The sequence below is a fragment of the Ptiloglossa arizonensis genome, chromosome 5, assembly GCF_051014685.1.
Source record: "Ptiloglossa arizonensis isolate GNS036 chromosome 5, iyPtiAriz1_principal, whole genome shotgun sequence".
Lineage (NCBI taxonomy): Eukaryota > Metazoa > Arthropoda > Insecta > Hymenoptera > Colletidae > Ptiloglossa > Ptiloglossa arizonensis.
Window position 1 is genome coordinate 17203046 of NC_135052.1, and position 18465 is coordinate 17221510.

The following is an 18465-nucleotide window of genomic DNA, read 5'->3' on the forward strand; positions in this document are numbered from 1 at the left end:
AATTAAATTAATTCGAGTATTGTACAAATGAAATTATTTAAACTGTGATTTGTTTTCCGCCACAGAACAAATTATGACGTAATAAGCGGTACTGGCGCATTTAGTAGTTGAGCCATTTTCGACTCCACAAGCATTTAGATAGGATTTGCACCGGTTCACGGTAGGTTCGTGATCGAAGAGCGTATTCGCGTTTTACAGCAACTTCTACTGCATTTTGTAAAAAACAGTTATACTTATTAAAGTTATAACAATGTTTGCGGCAAGACGTTCCTTGTTTTCCAGTACAATGTAAGTTTATCTTATTTTTCATTCACAGAATACTATACGAATGATATTATATAATTTCCAACCTATAATTTGTTCTATTCTTTGTTATTATTATTAAATACTTTATTTAGAGTGGATTCATTATATTTTTACATTCATATAAAACTGACAATTGTGTTTTAAAAAATAGTTAAGAAAATATTTTGAAATTTGGGATTAACAGAGTTTATTGTAAGGTAATATTAGTTTTTACAGTTGATTAAATATATATTTTAAATAATTACCTCTTATCGTTTATTATATAATTAGATTGCACTGTTTTTATATAAAATTTAATTTGCAATAGTCATAATTTCATTGAAAATTTGTCAATAATTGAGGTACAAAATATTTTGTGGTACATGCTCGACATACCTGTCAAATTTGAAAAAATGTTTAATTTGATTTAAAGGACTATCCTTAAAACAATTTTATATTATATGCAATACAAATTTTTAAACTGTTCGAATCAAGTAATAATATAGAAATTTTCGTAAATTTAATTTGACCTATGACATGCAGATATATATGTACATGTTAGATAAGCCCTTGTCAATTTGACATTTCAATATCAATGTTTTCTTGACCAAAATGTATAAAATAAAATAGGTTTAATCGCTTACAGAATTTATATCCCAAAAAAGGAAAACCATTTTATGTTGTAAATAAGATAATATTAACATTATCTCTGAAAATGAAAGTAAATGTTACTTAAATAGATATTAAACAAATTACATAGTTTTATCTGAGCACAATATTTTTTATTGTATTTATCACTTATAACTTAATTTTTTTAAATAAACAAAACAGTTGCATGTACTATAATTATTAGTTTTATGCTATTATATGTATGCTCTTAGTTATACAATTGTTAAATATAAATAATTAAAATGCATATATAAAAAAAAAATTAGTCCTATAATTTATACTATTATTAATTAATTTTGACCTTTGATTAATTTAAAAATGTTATAATATATATGTATATGTATATATATATATTCCTCAGTAAAGATGCAATTACAAGGACAAAGCATACACTTCCAGAATTGCCCTATGATTATAAGGCATTAGAACCAATAATATGTGCTGAAATTATGCAACTTCATCACTCTAAACATCATGCAACTTATGTGAATAATTTAAATGCTGCTGAGGAGAAGATGAAGGAAGCTGCAGCTAAAGGTGATGTCAATACGCAAATTGCATTGGGCCCTGCAATCAAATTCAATGGTGGTGGTCATCTGAATCACTCGATTTTCTGGTGTAATCTGTCACCAAATAGTGGTAAACCAGATGGTAAATATATTTAGAAGTAGATATTTTTCAGATTAAGGTATTTTTATTTTTTTTAAACAACGAAATAGATGAACTTTAACTGTGAAGTGTCTTTTATTTTACAGCCGCCCTCGTTAAACAGATTGAAAAAGATTTTGGTAGCCTGGAAGGGATGAAAAAACAATTATCTGAAAGCACTGTTGCAATTCAGGGATCTGGTTGGGGTTGGCTTGGGTATGACAAACAGGCAAAATCACTAAGGATAGCAACATGTAGTAATCAGGATCCCTTGCAAGCTACAACTGGTTTAGTACCACTTTTGGGTATTGATGTTTGGGAACACGCTTACTATTTGCAATATAAAAATGTTCGACCTGACTATGTCAAGGCAATCTTTGACATTATTAATTGGAAAGACGTTAGTGGTCGCTTCAAGAGTGCTGCTGGATGTTAAAGCGGACGGTTACGTTTAGTGATCGTATATAAAAGTACATTAGCATCGAAACTGGTTATTTTATAGTGCGAATTTTCGTTCTAAAAAATAATTTCTTACTTTTAGTCCTTTTCATTGTCTTGAAAAGACGTTTTCAATTTTGTACACACATATTTCATATATACTGTACATGTTATATGTAAAAATGAAGCAAACTACAGTAAACTCTGTCTAAAAAAAATGTTATTGTCGTTATTTTATATCATAAGTGAAGAATCATTTATTTTATTACTATTCTTTTCACATGGATATTGTTACATGTTTCAATAGCTATATAAAAAATTCCATATAAATTTACATATAAAAAATTCAATGAATTACTTTTATGTATCAAAATTTACTTTAAAAATTTCTAAACTTTCTTTTAAAACATCAAAAATCTATTTACAAGTAGTGGAACAAACTATTTTGTGTCTTTACTTTAATTATTGAATTTTTGTTTAATAGCTTTCGATTTTTAATGTCTTTATTTTTTCAACTATATAATTGTAACAAAGATATTAGAAATAGATGAGAATAGAACTTAGAAAAAGAAGTATATCCAAGTATTCGATATACTAGTTCCAAATGGTTGTTTTTCCTGTTGGAAACGACACAAAGGTAACGTTTCGAAAGTACATTGCAAATATTTTCCAAAAATATTAAATATACATGCTCTATTATAAAAATAATAGAATATTAGTATGGAAATCAAATTTGAATTCTTTCGACCGATCGTAGAACGCGTTCAAATTATCATACATCGATAACCATTGCGTATTGTATTGTGATCAATTTTGCATTTGGCGCGATCAAAATACTCTACGAAGTGTCATAACGCTCCGCAAAAAGGGAACAGACATCAGCGCCACACGGTTAGTAAGCTGCACGAGCGAGTGCCGAGAAAGAAGAAAAAGACGCCTAACCTACCGCTTTCATAATCGATCGAGTAGAGTCGACTCGCCACTGTCGTCGCGACGCGTACACTGTGTCTCGAGGAACATTGCGGAACCAGAACCAGTATGGCCGGAGGACCTCAGCTGTTTTCACGTCACTGCCTACGTATCTGGTGAGTCATTCAGACAAGCATTCTTGTCACTTTAAATACTCGCACTAAGTAGCATGTTCGTTATTATCGCACGATTGCGAGAGTATTTTTGTTGCCGTTGTAGTTTGTTTATACGTAATGCATCATGCATCGCGAGCCCCCCAGGCGTTAAATCTACGCACGAATGCACAGTAGATGTGTGTAGCTATAATCAGACACTTTTTAAATTTACGTAGCGTTGTGTTCTATTTTGATTAGTGTTTCGTTATTGCCACGGTTAGTTTTACGTTGCATAGTGAAACTTCAAAAAAGTACCTAGAGAAATTGTAGCGTAAAACTTTGTAACTATTTCAAACAATGACTGGATGTAAGATTAACCATTGTTTCGGACGTTAGTTATCTTATATTTTCCTTGCATTCAAAAAAGAATTGTGCAAAAATGTTTAACGTAATGTTAATTACTTCAAAAATCTTTATCAAGTGATTCTGATTCATGGTTAATTTAAGTTTTCTCTTAAAAGTACTTATATAAATGCTTAAAAAGGTCTGGTGTGTATGTACTTGCTTTTATATTCAAACGAATATCGAGCAATGTATAGTCGACGAATGTCATTCTGTGTAATACATTTTGAAACTAGTTAATCGGAAGATACATTCGCAGCATGTTTCGAATGATTCCCAACGTTAGTGCATCACCAGAAGTGTTAATTACGAACGAAGGTGGCGCTTTCGTCCTAGTCAACGAATATAGAATCGACTTGCTTTTGCCATAAGGTTTTTTTTGTTAATAAATGTATACCATCTACCTGATGGTATACTTTTATACGAATACGTCCGACTCGTGGATCGTTACTGGAGAAGTGTAACACACTTCTGGGGAAGGTTCTTTTTTTGAAATTAGAGTATACAGGTGCAACTTCGCGGAAGGCTGATGCTGAAAAGATCGCGGAGTGTAAAGTAAACCTTTTTACTGAATTAAGTTTGTTAGGAACTGTATTGTGGGATCAACTGCCGAGCATCTACATATGAATATTGCACGACAATCAAAGTATTAGAAAATTCCAAATTTATTTTGAAAAGTAGAGAAATTATAAAACTATTTCTTAATTTAAAGAAACTTCTAAGTTCTGTCTATTTGTAAATTTAGGAAGATCAAAGATTAGAAGTTAGATGTATTTGGGAATTATAAAAGTAAAACGTTTCAAACATCATATATTATAAATTTCGCGAATTTGGCGTATTAACGGAGAAAAAATTAAGAAATTGTGCAATTACAGTTTGAGAAAATTGTTTCCGTCCTTCCATTTGTCTAAATCAGTGTTAACGTAATTCGAGTAAGGCCGATACGAATTATTGTCGCGAACCAATAGGGATTATAGTACTGTTGTAGGAATAAAGCGTCGAGTATTTGCCGATTGGTTCAGTGTCACATTACCGCTTTTTGCCACGTGCAAATACATTTTCATATGTGAATTTTTTCCTCTAACTGGTTGTTGATTTCTCTATTAAAATCTTCCGGCAGAGTTCAGTAAAATGTAATTAATGTTATTACAATATACGTATAAAACGTTTTCAACTCGTTTTTTCACGCTTGAAAATAAAACGGAAAGCCCAAATGCGTCGCGATTCGTAAAGAATCGGATTATAATTTTACGTGTCAAAAAATCATAAACTTTAGACCAGAATTTAATACTAGAATTTATTATTCTTTTATGATAGAGGACGGATGTCCCAGTCACGTTTCCGGAACGGCGTCTCATAAAATATGAACATACATACGTCATTGGTATTGGCTACATATAATTTACGTACGGCGCAGAATTACCGAGAAATAATTTCGTAGGACAGTTTCAACGAAACAAAAATACAAGTCTCATTTCAATCTTTACCGCAGTCTGTCAAGCGCGAACCTTACAACACACGTATCACTCGATGGTCACGAAATAATTTCCTTTAATCCTTCGCAAACTAAAATATACATATTTGTTTTTGTTCGAATTTAGACTTTCGGATGCATATTGTATTTTCGACAATTTTTAACGGTAATAACATTTCTGAATCCATTGCCGCGTCAATAAAAGAATCCGTCATCGGGAGGGTGCAGTCACAGCATCCGATTAAATTCGCGAGCAATATGTATTCGGGGTATCGAAGTATTCGCATATGGCTGAAATAAAGATACGTAGGTGCTATTTGCCGACATGGTTGGATATCTTTACTTATTGATTGCTCCGTAGAAATTGGCCGGCGCCGCCCGCGTCGCATCGGTCGATCGTCGGGTTGCAGGCTGACGTCATCCGTGGCTCTACGCCTATTGATTTTCTCCTCTAGGCGCGATGCGATTGGTCCATAAACGGAGAAAGCGGGTATGCACGACCCTGGACCACGATGTCGATCGGCGCGCGCACCCGACACCGCTAACCATGGGCCGCCATATTGCTTTCGACCACCTACCACCGCGTACTACCGGTTTCGATTCTACTCCACTTTTGAGGGCGAATTCCTGCCGAGCGACCGTTTGCGCATATCTTGGCGACTTCAGATCGATCGTTTGAATATTTTTTAATACAAATCGCGGATGCATGTTCCCTTACCTCTTCTTTAGAATCGATTTCGAGGCTGAGCTAATTCACTATATTTCTCTTACCTGACGCCATTTTGTACAAACGTATCCAAAATTTCGGTTAACGATGACAACGAAATTGGTAAAGTACTTCGACACTTTCGCTACAGCCATTTTCGATTTTCGACTGAGATTAAATTCCCTTCGTCGGTCCGTTTGATAAATGGACCATTTTTATAAAAAATTGAAATATAACAGAAAGGGTACTTACTCAATAGATTATGTATTCACCGGGGTATTCGATATTATAAAAGCCCCAACGTGTTATGTAAGTCGGTACAATTAATTGTTATAATAAATATAGGATACGCAGAATCACGGAATCCGACAAACATATTTATCGGTTAATTTGAAACTGATGCAAAAAATTGTAAGGAGCTAGTATCGTGTGCAGGTGGTATTTGTTTAAAAAGGATTTCCAAATAGGACTATGCAGAATTCGAGTTTTATTGCAATACTTAGTTAAATTGCCTTTGGCATTGATTACTTCTTGTATTATACACAAGAGGCTTTATTTGAGCTTAATTGCCATTTCCTTCGATTGGATATTGTTATTCCAATAATTGCCTCTCGATTATAGCAATTCTATTTCTTACAATTTCTTCAACTATTATTGAATTTTTATATATCGTCCATGGCATCGACTTTAAGGAAGTTTCTAGGCTAATCCGATCATAAATGGATTATTTATTAGAAATTGTAACGTAAATATTCCTTCTTCATGCATATAAAAATAGTAAAAAGTAGATGAATTTTAAAGGAATTCTAGAATATGCAGTTCTCTGTATTTCTGTTTTCCAGAAGATATTATTATAATATACATATATATCAATCTACGATATATATACTACATTTCCGTTTGATTTTAGGTCAAAGATATTCGCGTCCGTTAAAGTGTCGTTTTGGAAACATTTCAATAGATCGAATCTTCTAAAATTTTCATGCAATACGATTCAACGAAAAGTAGCTGACACTAGTAGCCAATTATAACGAATTCTATATTCGTTCAAACCGAATGTTAAAAATTCTCGGGCAAAATATAACAGTTATATAAAAAAAATTGACAAATATTGGATTTTTAGTTGAAAAAAACTCTCAGATGGTACATTCCATACTTTCTCGGTGAAAAACGAGGACAAATGTATCGATGAAATCTGATTTCACACCGAAGTGTGTATATATGCTTTAGTTTAATCACTTAAAAGTAATCCAAACGCGACATGCTATGGTAGTGATTCCTCGAAACCGAACCCCACGTGTCAGTAGGGATAATCAGAACCGATGTGTTTACGATCAATTTATCATAATTACACTGGAGCTTCCCTCTGTGAGAGGTGTGGAATTACATGATAGGAAATTAGGGCAATTGGAGTGGAAAAAATATGACGCCACGGACTTAATTTTGTTTATTATCGATATTAATCCGCATTCACTATTATCTTATACTATCTAGGGTAGGTAACGTAACGTTGGAAAAAGTAATTAATTCGAATGAATGCATGTTTTCAGGTTCTCCCTGAAAACAAATTATGGAAAATTATCTAGCGAATCCACAATTACGTCAAATAAATTGCAACGCGGCCACGCAATTTATAGCCAGAGAAAGACAATTTAGAATTGAATCTATATGCAAAATAAGTTGAACAATCTAAAATCACAGTTGGCGGTGATAATAAGAATTTGACACGTCTCGTAGAATGACAGCTTGATTGCCAAACTTGATGACATATTTGACGTTACAATTTGTACATAGATATGTGTGTATATGTACATATATCGTATTTTCAGCCCGTATCCGAATCGACTGAATTTAATGTGATATTTTATTTTTAAACAAATATTGACTTACAGTACGAATATTTTCTTATCAATGGCCCGTATACCGACTAAAACGATTAGGATCCACGTTTTTTTAAGTAACCCGAAGATATTAAAGACTACCAATTAAGTGTCGAAAAGAGAAACAAAAAATATTGCGTATTCAAAATCGTAAATCATTTGAGTAGATGCTTCTACTTGAATCGCGTTAAACTGGTGATCAAACTGGTCATAGTTATTTAAAATTGAAGTGTAAAAAAGGAAGTAAATATGATGAGAGGTTTTTTTTCTAAAATGGAACGTGTCTGTTGCAAAATCCGAATGCTATTTTCGACGAATATCAAATCGTGTTTATTATCAGTAGAGGTACGTCTTATCGGCTATCTGGTTCCGAAATAAAGGTGCCTTTGTGTCTACATACAGAAATCTCGATGCCAGATACCATCGAGGTATGAGACTGTTCTCAAGGTTGAATAGTACGAAAGTCACACATGTTACCCTAAAGTCGCATTTGGTGTTAAGGCGTACTATCGGCGAGATAATGGCTGCCAAGAAGCATTTCTCCGCCGAGCGGAGCAGAAATTTAATGTTTGGTACATAAAAGCGTGGGTTTAGGGTGTTGACTACGTGTGTGTTTTGACGTCATAGATGCGCGCGCGACTCTTCTTGCGTGAAATTTCGTTTCGTCGAAACGCTTCTCAAAATTAACGTGTTTTCACTTGAAAAGAAAAAGAAAAAAAAAACAAACAAATTCACCGTTTCTTATTATTGATTAAAATGTGGAAAATTGAAAAAAAATTGGTGCACGATTAATCGAACGAAATTTTGGAAGTAACGAATTATAATTTATAACAGAACGTAACAAACTATTGTTACTTTAACAAATATCATTAGACGGCGATTTGTTCGAATCGTTCTCAAAGTTCTAAATAAATTAGCATTCCTCTTCAAGACAGGGTTTACTGGATCAACCATACTGATAAGTCTACCAACAACTCAGGAAAATCGTTAATAACTTTTCGTATAACATCTACTCTATAAACGGAACAAAATCGTTATTCACCCTTGACTCAATCGTCGACTGTAAGCCAAGTTGTTACGTTACTTTAATTTATGATTAATATACGACTATAAAATTACTTTTTAAATTGCTGTTCAAAATATTGGTAAAGCTGTGCAATCATGTACCATTAAATACATTGTTCGGCGATATCAGCAGATTCTCTTTAGGAATGTTTCTATAATCTGTTGTATAAACAGGCATTATAAGTTTCCTAAAGAGGGGTGGGTGTGTGACCTTTTTCTTTCTCAACGGCCCCTATATCTGTCTCATCTAGGGGTGCTTTCGGCGTAGTAAATAGTCAGACAGAAACCTTCCACCTACTCAGGCGGAATGATCATATTTAACGGCATTGAACAGGCATCGTGTAAACATGTTTCATCACTTGAAACATATGTACGTTGTTATTGGGACAATGGTAAGGAGGCAATCTTGAATAATTATTTACCAATTATACACTATAACGTGCTCTATTTCATCCCCTTTTCTTACATTGAAAATCCACTTCGTGGATACGTTTAATTTATTTATTTTTTTTTTGATCGATGACGGCTATTGTAGTAACTCGCCACGTGTTTAATTAGTTTCGTATATTGTATGAAAAAATGAAAGGATCTTATAACAAACTTATACAATAGATATTGTTTCAGAATAAAATTCTGTAAACGCATCGACTAAGTTACAGAGTGTACATTCATATTCCATACATACGTTCTCTACAATTCTAATAATACTCGTAATGTTTTCTTCAAGTTTTCTATAGTGAAAGGAATTTCATTTCATTCATACACGCCCTCATTCTTCAATGTAGTCCACTATCACCAAATATTAGAAAAACTGTTACCGATAAAGATTCTTAACCGATCGTACAATTTTTAAAACTCAATCATTTCTATCTCAACCAAACAATTATAAGTAACACTTCGTTGAAAAATATTAAAAGTTCTACGATACCCTGGAGATTAAACGTTTTATCGCCACCGGAGCAATGTCGTAATTTTATTTCCTGACTGGTTAGATTTACGGAGCACTTTCTCTCAATAATCGATCGAATCGTTCCATTTAGGCATGTAAAAATATAAATTACAGTGCGTCTAAAGGAATACGTGAACCATTCGTCGAATGTGCGTTCGTACCGAAAAAAAAAAAACAAATTCAATTTACGTTTTGCGATATCTTATGCTTACGGTCAGGCTGTCTGGATACTTTTTACGGCCAAGCTAGTCGGCGAACTGAAGGAATAAAAAATTCCCGCGAGGACAGCGAAGACGGTCTTGAGAAAATGGCCAATGGCGTTTATTCGACGTCATTCGATAGCTACCGCTACCAAGATCTGTTTTTTATGGTATCTAGCGACACCATAAATTTTCCGAACAATTCCATTTCATTATATGCGAAATAAATGTATCACGCGTACTTTAAAGATTACGAAATAACGAGTCGATGATTCTTCTAGCGAAAGGAACATTTCTGCTATAAGTTTAACCGTAAACCGAGTAGCGTTGATCAACGATTATGTCTCGCGCTAGCCAGATTTATTTGACCGATCGGTTACAACGGTTTCGCAATTGACTCGCGTTCAGTGGCAAAAGTAAGGTAGAGAAGCCGGGGTTTAATGAGTCCTATAAAACGATTACGAAAGCTCAGTCAGACGTTATGTAAAATCGATTGAACGATTCTCTTACAGCGGGCCCTGTTAATTCTAACGGCCAACAATCGAAAGGTGAATTTGTTAATCCAGAACTAACTTCGTTCCCGCGTCGACGAAGCGTTATTTTCAATTTACTAATCGTATTAGGGATTCGAGATTGCAATTTTATCTCACTGCGTCTCCGATTGCACGGAGAGCCGTGCACGCCTACAAGTGAGTTGAACCCTCAACCCTTTCGCGACGAGGCGTTCGTTAAAAACTATCGTTCCAGAAACCGGATTGTACGTTTAGCTGCGAGACTGAACAAACAGCAACTTTGGTAAACGTCGCAGAGCTTGAAAGTTCTCTAAAAAGTGGACGACGAGCCGTAAACGTTGCTCCGAATAAAGTTATAATCAACAGCTGTAATTAGGACCGCCGTGAGAAATATCTTTAACGAGAGTCGGCGACTCGATTTTTACGTGAAATCTTTTACCGTCGAAACGAAGATATCGACCAAAAAGTAAGAATTTTAATAATAAACGTTACGCGGCTCAAAGTCTCCTCTATAAAATGTACATCGAAGGTTCGACTAAGACGAACGATTTTCGTAATGGAGCATCAAGATTGTTACGTGGATATGATTTACAAGAGTACAATCTCTTTTACAAGAGTACACAATTATTGTTATTTGAAAAAGAGTATGGGAGTATGAAAAAAAGATGGCCAAAGGATTCAGGAACGCACAATAACCACGGAAGTAGACAAAAATGGACAAAAAGTGTTCAGTTAACGTAGATTTGCAAATCAACTACCCTGAACGTAGATGTAAGGAATTTAGTTTGTATGTGGAAGCTTACGTTATGTGAAACCAGATTGCACGTTTATGTGTAAAAGTGAGCAAATTCGGTGCGTAAATAGCAATTTTAGTACATATTGCCTATCTTAGAAGCAATGTCTTAGATGAACGAACTACGAATGTTACCCCGAATGAAACAATAATCAATATCTGTAGTTAGAACCGCTACGGAGATACAAACAGAAACAAATTTTCCGATAGTATAGGTTCGTAAATCAACCCTGAAAGTATACGGAGAATTTACTTTACTTGCGAAACTGTAACATTTATTTGTTTCATCGATATTAATAACGAGTAACCTTATAAAGAAACAGTAATACAGAGGAACGTTTCAACTCGTGGGAGACTCGGTTGAATGTCCGCCATGACCTGCGGATTTCAAAACCTAGAATTTAATTTATTCGTCTGAAATTATTGATTCGACGGATTTACAACGAGCGATGAAATGCATTCGCGAGGCAATTCCACAAACGTCGAGATTTTTCCAAAACGAAGATCTGAAATTTTTTTTTTTGGAGTGGGAGGGCGTTCGAAATATTTTTCGTAGAAAAAACTAAATAAAAATCTGACGCGAAACAAATCTCCTCCAGGGTTCTTTTGCCGACCTATTGTCGACTGGACGGTTTTTGTCTGCTATTGCGAGTACTATATACCCCTTTCTCTAGGTTTCCTCGTGTATTCAGAATTTCGAAGGGGGCGGAGCGAACGTTTGATAACGCTGTTTCGCGATTTCTCGTAACTCGTAAATAAAAAAGAAAAAAAAAAACTCGTACGAAATCTTATTCCCCGAGAAATAAGGGCGAGTCTCTGGTTCCATTTCTCGCGAATAAACTAAGCCAAAGTGGTATTTTCAAAGAGGGTCTTCGAATGGTTCCTTTTTATATTCTATTTCGTGGACCGATTTAAAAAATTTGGCTCGATATCCCGGAAATGGAACAGATCTCGAAGAAGCTAGCAAAAGTATCGGGATGAATTAGAGATCGGGGGACCCGTGGGGCATAAAGGACATCCGGTTTCGGTGGTGTGAGTGTAGTAATTACCAGGTGACCGTCAAATGGCGCTTGCGCGGTAATTCGGGCATCGGCTAATGGCTGCCGCCGCGGGGGTAAGCGCGCAGGCGCTTCGAGTTTGCCCGTCACTCGACGACCGACCGTCGACCGGAGGTGTCGCGGTGATTTGTTCTCAGGCAGGGTTGTTCGGTAGCACAGTGCGTGCGTGTGTGTGAGTGAGAGTGCGCGCGCGTACACGCTCGATCGTGAGCGATACGTGGACAAATGCATTATAATGTCCGCGTACGTGTCCTTTAAGAGTCTCGAGGATCGTCGAAGAATTGTCAGTGCACCGACATAGTGACAGTCGCGAGTGTTTTTTCTACCGTTTCCGACATAGTCGATGTCAAGTGTCGCGTCCGCCATCGACTGTCTCCGTTCATTCGTACAACCGAGCCGACAGTGAACATCCAAGCCGTTCGTCCGTAAGCACAGGACGACTGAAATTAGCTCCGTGCAGAGTAACCAAAAGGTAAGACCGTAGACACTGTTATACCGCTTTCACGACCGTGGATCGATCGTGAAAATCCACGTATACGCCGTGGGTGCTCTTCACCTACGCCCGTCTCGAACTTTTCGCGATACTCTCGACCCGCGTTGGTATCGATTGCACGGTGTCGGTGATGTTTTCGCTATCTACATCGCAGAAATGTTCGCGAAACGTATTCAAACGTCTTTACGAGAATTTTCCGCGGGGTGTGTTTCAACAACGAACGTACGCCTCGACGACACGAACCGTTCGACGACATTTTGTACGCTTTGCGCATCGTGTACGTAGCTACGTTTCGAAACGATAACTCGAAAGTTCGTACGCAATTCCATGCGTGTTGTGCGGGCGCAACCGTCTTGCGGTCGAATCGAACGACGAATCGGGGCGAAAGATATCCGGTACGAACGATCGACGTACGCTGTATGTCGTTTTTCGTCGTATCAAACGACGTTTCGTCGGGCACGTCGATATCTCGGTTCGGTCGTCTATTTCACGGGACGAGGGAAGATGTTGGTTAGAGTCGAGAGAAATACGGTGCGCGTTCGAACTTGAATCGAGGTATCGAGGCATACGTTGGGCGGGGGACGACGTTAATCCGATTGGACCAAAACACGTTGCCACGTCAATCGTATTCAAATCGATTGCGAATGATCGAATTATAGGCGGTTCGAGCGTCGACTAATCGGAAATTGGAATTTCGTTGACCGGGCGGCTTGCCGCGAAAGTCGAACCCCGGCGTTATCGATTGCACGGTGGCGATGTTTTTACGTCCATCTCGGGAACGTACTAGCGCAGCGGTGAATGTTTTCGTGAAACTGCAGCGCTCGGTTCCCGTGACACTTGGGAACGCGTTCGAGGATTTCATTCGACTTTAATAATCAATTTTTTAGCATTTCTCTGAGTGCGGCAGCTGGGAGGATACCCATTGCTACGTAGAATCGTGAGGAAAGCTGAAACAGCTTACATATTAACAATTTAGCGAGGATAATTTTAAAAGTTGGTATTACCAACGAATAGAAAACTGTATTCTAAAATAAGCACTTCGTTCACTTAGTCACTTTTGATCCGGTACGGTAATTGGTAGCCTTAAAAAGAGCGAATAATTAATGTTAATCGTTATGATAAAAATTAGTAATTTTCTGGTACTGGAATTATTAATTCTGTTTTATAGAAATTGAGTTAAAAAATTTCTTAAAATTGTTACCGTTTGGACGAGAAACGTTCATTACGGTAATAATAATTATCGGTCGTGCTAGGTAATTCTACTTATCGGTTCTCGGTTGTCCTTCAGTGATCGTTTATCTCAAAGTAGCCCTATTTTAGCTTGCTCCCGCTTATGTTAATGTAAGAGCCGCGTCTGTCTTCGTACGAAGCGTAACAATCAATAATTCACACGCGAGAGGAAAATAATGTTAAATACCAACTGGACGATTATTACTGTTTCTGTTCGCGAAAGAAGATGTAATATTCTCTTTGGCGATATCTAGTACTTGGTGGAAGTATATAAAATATTCCGAGATTACATATTTAGAGTGATGTACACTCCCACATCACTCGTTCTTGGTTCATTCGCTCCATATTCTTCGGATGCTATTGATATTTCAACAAAGGGCTCGTTGAGGGGCTCGACAATACGTACATAGATATTATTCTTAAGAAATACAAAATAAATAACAGTGACTTATTTTTTAAATAGTATTACAATATAATTAGCGTATCATCGATTCAGATATTTAAATCGTTGAAAAATATATCCAATGTTTTAAAATCGCTATAAACAGTGTACGTCGAACACTTGGTTACATCTATTACATTCTTGAATTATTTGTAAATCTGATTTTTTAATGGTTTTGAGCATTTCTCTACTACCACATTGATTTTGAGACGAATGGATTACGAGATTTACATTTTCGCGATTATCGCTTCTTATTTGAACCGTACCAAAGTTTTTAAATTTTTCGCAAATTTGTATCGAAAAATTCGGTACTCGAATTGCAACCTTATTGAAATTAGTATACTTTAAACTAAAACGTAAAGAAAGGTGCGTGTGTCCAATAATATCGATACGGTATTGATAAAAATCGTAGAGTGAAGTTAAAATTACAATTAAGGTAACAACGGTATAGGCAACCGCACGACATAGTGATTTCAATCGTAGTTCATAATATTAAGTAGATAGCGCAGTGCGCGTGCAGACTCTCCCAGTGATACGCATCCGTGTGTGGTTAGACGGCATCCACGAGCAGTTTTTTCAATTCATAGTAGGATTATCGATTACACGTTAGCAATAATACTGTTATTCTCGTACCAAGGATACGAGTATCGACTATCGAGCATTTTTTTTTTTTTCTTCATTAAATTATAATGTTCACGCTTAATCAGCAGGTTTTGAAACCCGTTACTTACGCTTATAGATATTTCATAATTCTATTTAGGACAAAGTAGAATACTACAGACTTCTTCGTTTGTACTTACTTAAGAGTGTCTCGAAATGATATTTCTATTTATTTACTGACGAACTTTCACAATTATTTTTTGAATTTGTTAGAAACAATCTTGCAAAACGAAAGGTTTGGAATCCGAGAGTAGAGGATGACGTCGTACTATAATGTTCGATCGTAGGCTACGTGTCTTGAATCGTGTAAATTGAACAAAATCTATTACCAGAAGTATCGAATCTCCTACGCACGAAGGTAAATTGTTATTTCTGTAGTCCCCCGTTGACGTAGGTTAATACCACCTTGAATAGTGTTGCGTCATCTCAACGGGTGTTTTTTTTTTTTTTTTATTGAAATATCAATTTCGTTTACTTTTCGTATGAGATAATGTCTGGGCACACTTAAGAAAACATTTTTAACAAAAATCATCGAGTGGTTTGAATAAATTAATTCATTTTTTTTTTTTTTTAACTAAAAAGCTTACCCATGTGGAATGGGTACGTTCACAAACTAACTACAGAGCAACAAATACTTTTTTTTTTTTTTAGCAATATCACAACATTACTTGGATTTGAAAAGCATAAAGCCAATAATGGTACCTCTTTAATTGTAACGCACTAAAAAATACAGTTTACCAATGTATTTTTACAACAAGGTGTATGTATTTTAAATAATTTTCATTAACTGCTCTGCAATTATTGCATTTTTCACGGTAGAAGGGTATTCAATTGTTATACGAGACAAGACAAGAAATTTATTATATAGTCACATAAATTACACTATATTGAATATATTAACTGTGCTCCTATAGTTTGGTACACATCAAAATTAATATTTTATTCTAAGTAACAATTGTATCATTTTTCTCGTTGGTTGGTTTCAAATTTTTGTACAAAAATCTAGTGACCTCTAATATACAGAATCTAAAGAATGTATATTCCAGTGAAAATCACGTCTGAAAATGTTCATTTCTTCAATAATACTTTCGCGATGAAACTAATTTTCATTCTGAAAATTGCAATCTGAAACTTGGTACTATGAACATAACAATTGACTCTACGATAAATCGTACATCTAATTGCACCGGTGGTCATACGGCAGCGTTGTGCGTTTGATTGCACAACAACGTCGCACAGATTGCAATAATCGTTCGAACAGTCGTATCAACGACAATTGTACGAATTATTGTAGGAACAATCGTTAGCTCTGTGACCCCTATTACAATCGCTATATGGAAGGATCGATAGCGGTTGCATTCGTAACAAGGGAGTTCCAGAAACTGATTTTAACACCATTCCTTCTCCAGTGATTCGATATAATTCTATAGAAACGGTAGATATAATTAGAATTACCAATAAGCGCACAATTTGCCTCTCGAGGCGGTATAGACGATCCCCGTTGCGTGTTATTTTACTTGAAAATCGAGCAAAAAACGACCACGAGGATTGGAAAATCGATAAAGAAGGGAAACTCGGATAGAGACCGTGTATTTCTGTCGGATATCTTGTTCCATTTTTGAAACACGTCTTCACGATTGGCTTAATTTAACTAAGAAGTTGGCCCTTTGAAATGCGCATAATAGAGATAGTCTTTCATGACCCGACCCCCTAAACTCTTGATCTAGTTCCACTAACCATTGTACATAATGGAACGTCTTTAAAGCACCGTTCAGTGCTTCCCAGATTTCCTGCTTCCCTTTGTGCGTTTGTTTTGTTTGTTTGTAGGATTTATGGGCCCGGGTTTCCCCTATAAATAGAGTTCGAGTCTTTGTGACTCTCTTTGGGAAGAAAAGCAGATTCAAACTGCTTCGATTATTAAGAGAACACCGTTAAGAAACAATCACTGTATTCACAATAATTCGAACTTAATTCCGGTACATTAACACGAACCTTTGTTTCCGTTAACGTCTTCCCGATAACACTTGGATATTTATTTTATTCCGTGGAAAATGGATCAGAGGTGGGTTTCTCGGGCGTGTAAGCTGTAATGATTTTACGAACTGATTTTACACCTAATTTAACTCCTCGGTGGAGCTGAAGAGGCCATAACGCAAGAGAACATTAATAGGCTCGCAGTGGAACGAGTCAGCCATTGACGACACGAACAGTAGACCGATTGGTTGATGCACAAAGACAAGGATTGTATTTTCGATACGTGGTGCTGGTTGTTACGAAATCTGCTAACAATAATAGATTCTGTTATTATTATTGAATTTATGAAATTAGACTTGTATACAAAATTATTTGAATAGAATACGATGAAATAAATTAAAGATAAATATAGAGTTGCAACTGATCGATGAAATACGCAGCTATACGCTGTTACAAATCTAATCTATTATAGAATTATCAATCTATTATGGAATATTGAAACTTATGAATAAAAGTTAAGGGAATTAAATATCAGTTTATTTATCAATATATTATATTACGTTTGCTAATATGTACGATTATAAGCCGTATATTAATCGTAGCTAGCACGTGTCAACATATTGCGTAGATATTACTTTTCATTTTATTTTAAATGCGTTCAGAGGAAAGCTCGTTAATGTTCGTACACTTCGTTAACCACTTTGTCTGATCGTGAAATTAAATATAGAAATCGATTTTCTTTTTAAGCGTTATTTCTGGTATATCAGAAGTTTGTGAAGTTTTTAAAGGAAAATAGTATAGCTTAAGAGTTAACGCTAGAGTTTACATTAGCATCAATGTACGAACCGTATCGCGTTTCGAATAAAATTATCAGAATAGTTTCGATCGGTTTAGATTCGAAACCGTAACAAAAATTATATTTAAAATAAAAATGATTCTTCCCAAGTACGAAACTGAATGAAAATTTCGTACAATATTACAAATTAAACTAAAAATTCCCTATAAAACGTGACGATATATATTTATTCACTCAACGACTATATCGCGCATAACAGAATACAAATAAAATATGAACATTAGCTACGCCATAGAAAATGAGAAAGAGGTTCGACAACCGTTGTTTAACCCAACTCTAACGTCTGAATTTCTCTTATTAAAAGAGTATTTACTAATCGAGCTCCTCCATTGAAACGTCCCGCAGCAACAACCGCAAAAATGATCGAATTTGCGGAGCGATAATAATCCTTACGCTTCTATTGTTTGCGCGTTGATTCGTCGGATGTTTATTGGCTCGTTTGCCGATTGTTCCGCGAGTAGGCGGATAATTATCCCCGATTGACGATCCTTTTGTCGGGGGATATTGATTTTCAACGCCGTCCATGCACCAGTTACTTTCATTGGCCGGTGATTTACGATGCCACGAAACTTGGTATCGTGATTCAATCAACGCCTAATGAAATATACCCATGAAATTCGATAAAATTCCTCGGACGTAATATACGTACGTTTCACCACGGCGAAGA

The 18465-nt window shown here is 35.9% G+C and overlaps 2 protein-coding genes across 20 annotated transcripts in view; both read left to right on the plus strand.

Annotated features, from left to right (window-relative positions):
* The first annotated feature begins 111 nt into the window (after positions 1 to 111).
* Sod2 (superoxide dismutase 2) lies at positions 112 to 2251 on the plus strand. Its single transcript, XM_076310939.1, has 3 exons — positions 112 to 288; positions 1316 to 1605; positions 1710 to 2251. Exons 1-3 carry the CDS (start codon positions 251 to 253, stop codon positions 2036 to 2038), a joined length of 657 nt encoding a protein of 218 aa, XP_076167054.1. The 5' UTR covers positions 112 to 250; the 3' UTR covers positions 2039 to 2251.
* Positions 2252 to 2984: 733 nt separating this feature from the next.
* The window catches only part of Unc-104 (kinesin family member unc-104), a 42897-nt gene continuing 27416 nt past the window's right edge, over positions 2985 to 18465 (plus strand). For 4 of the 19 annotated variants that reach the window (XM_076311865.1, XM_076311866.1, XM_076311864.1 and 1 more), the window contains exon 1: positions 2989 to 3125. The gene's annotated coding sequence lies outside the window, so the exon portion shown is untranslated. Of the gene's footprint in view, positions 3126 to 12252; positions 12616 to 18465 lie in introns of those variants that run through there. The other 15 variants (XM_076311868.1, XM_076311872.1, XM_076311873.1 and 12 more) reach the window with 7 other exon arrangements.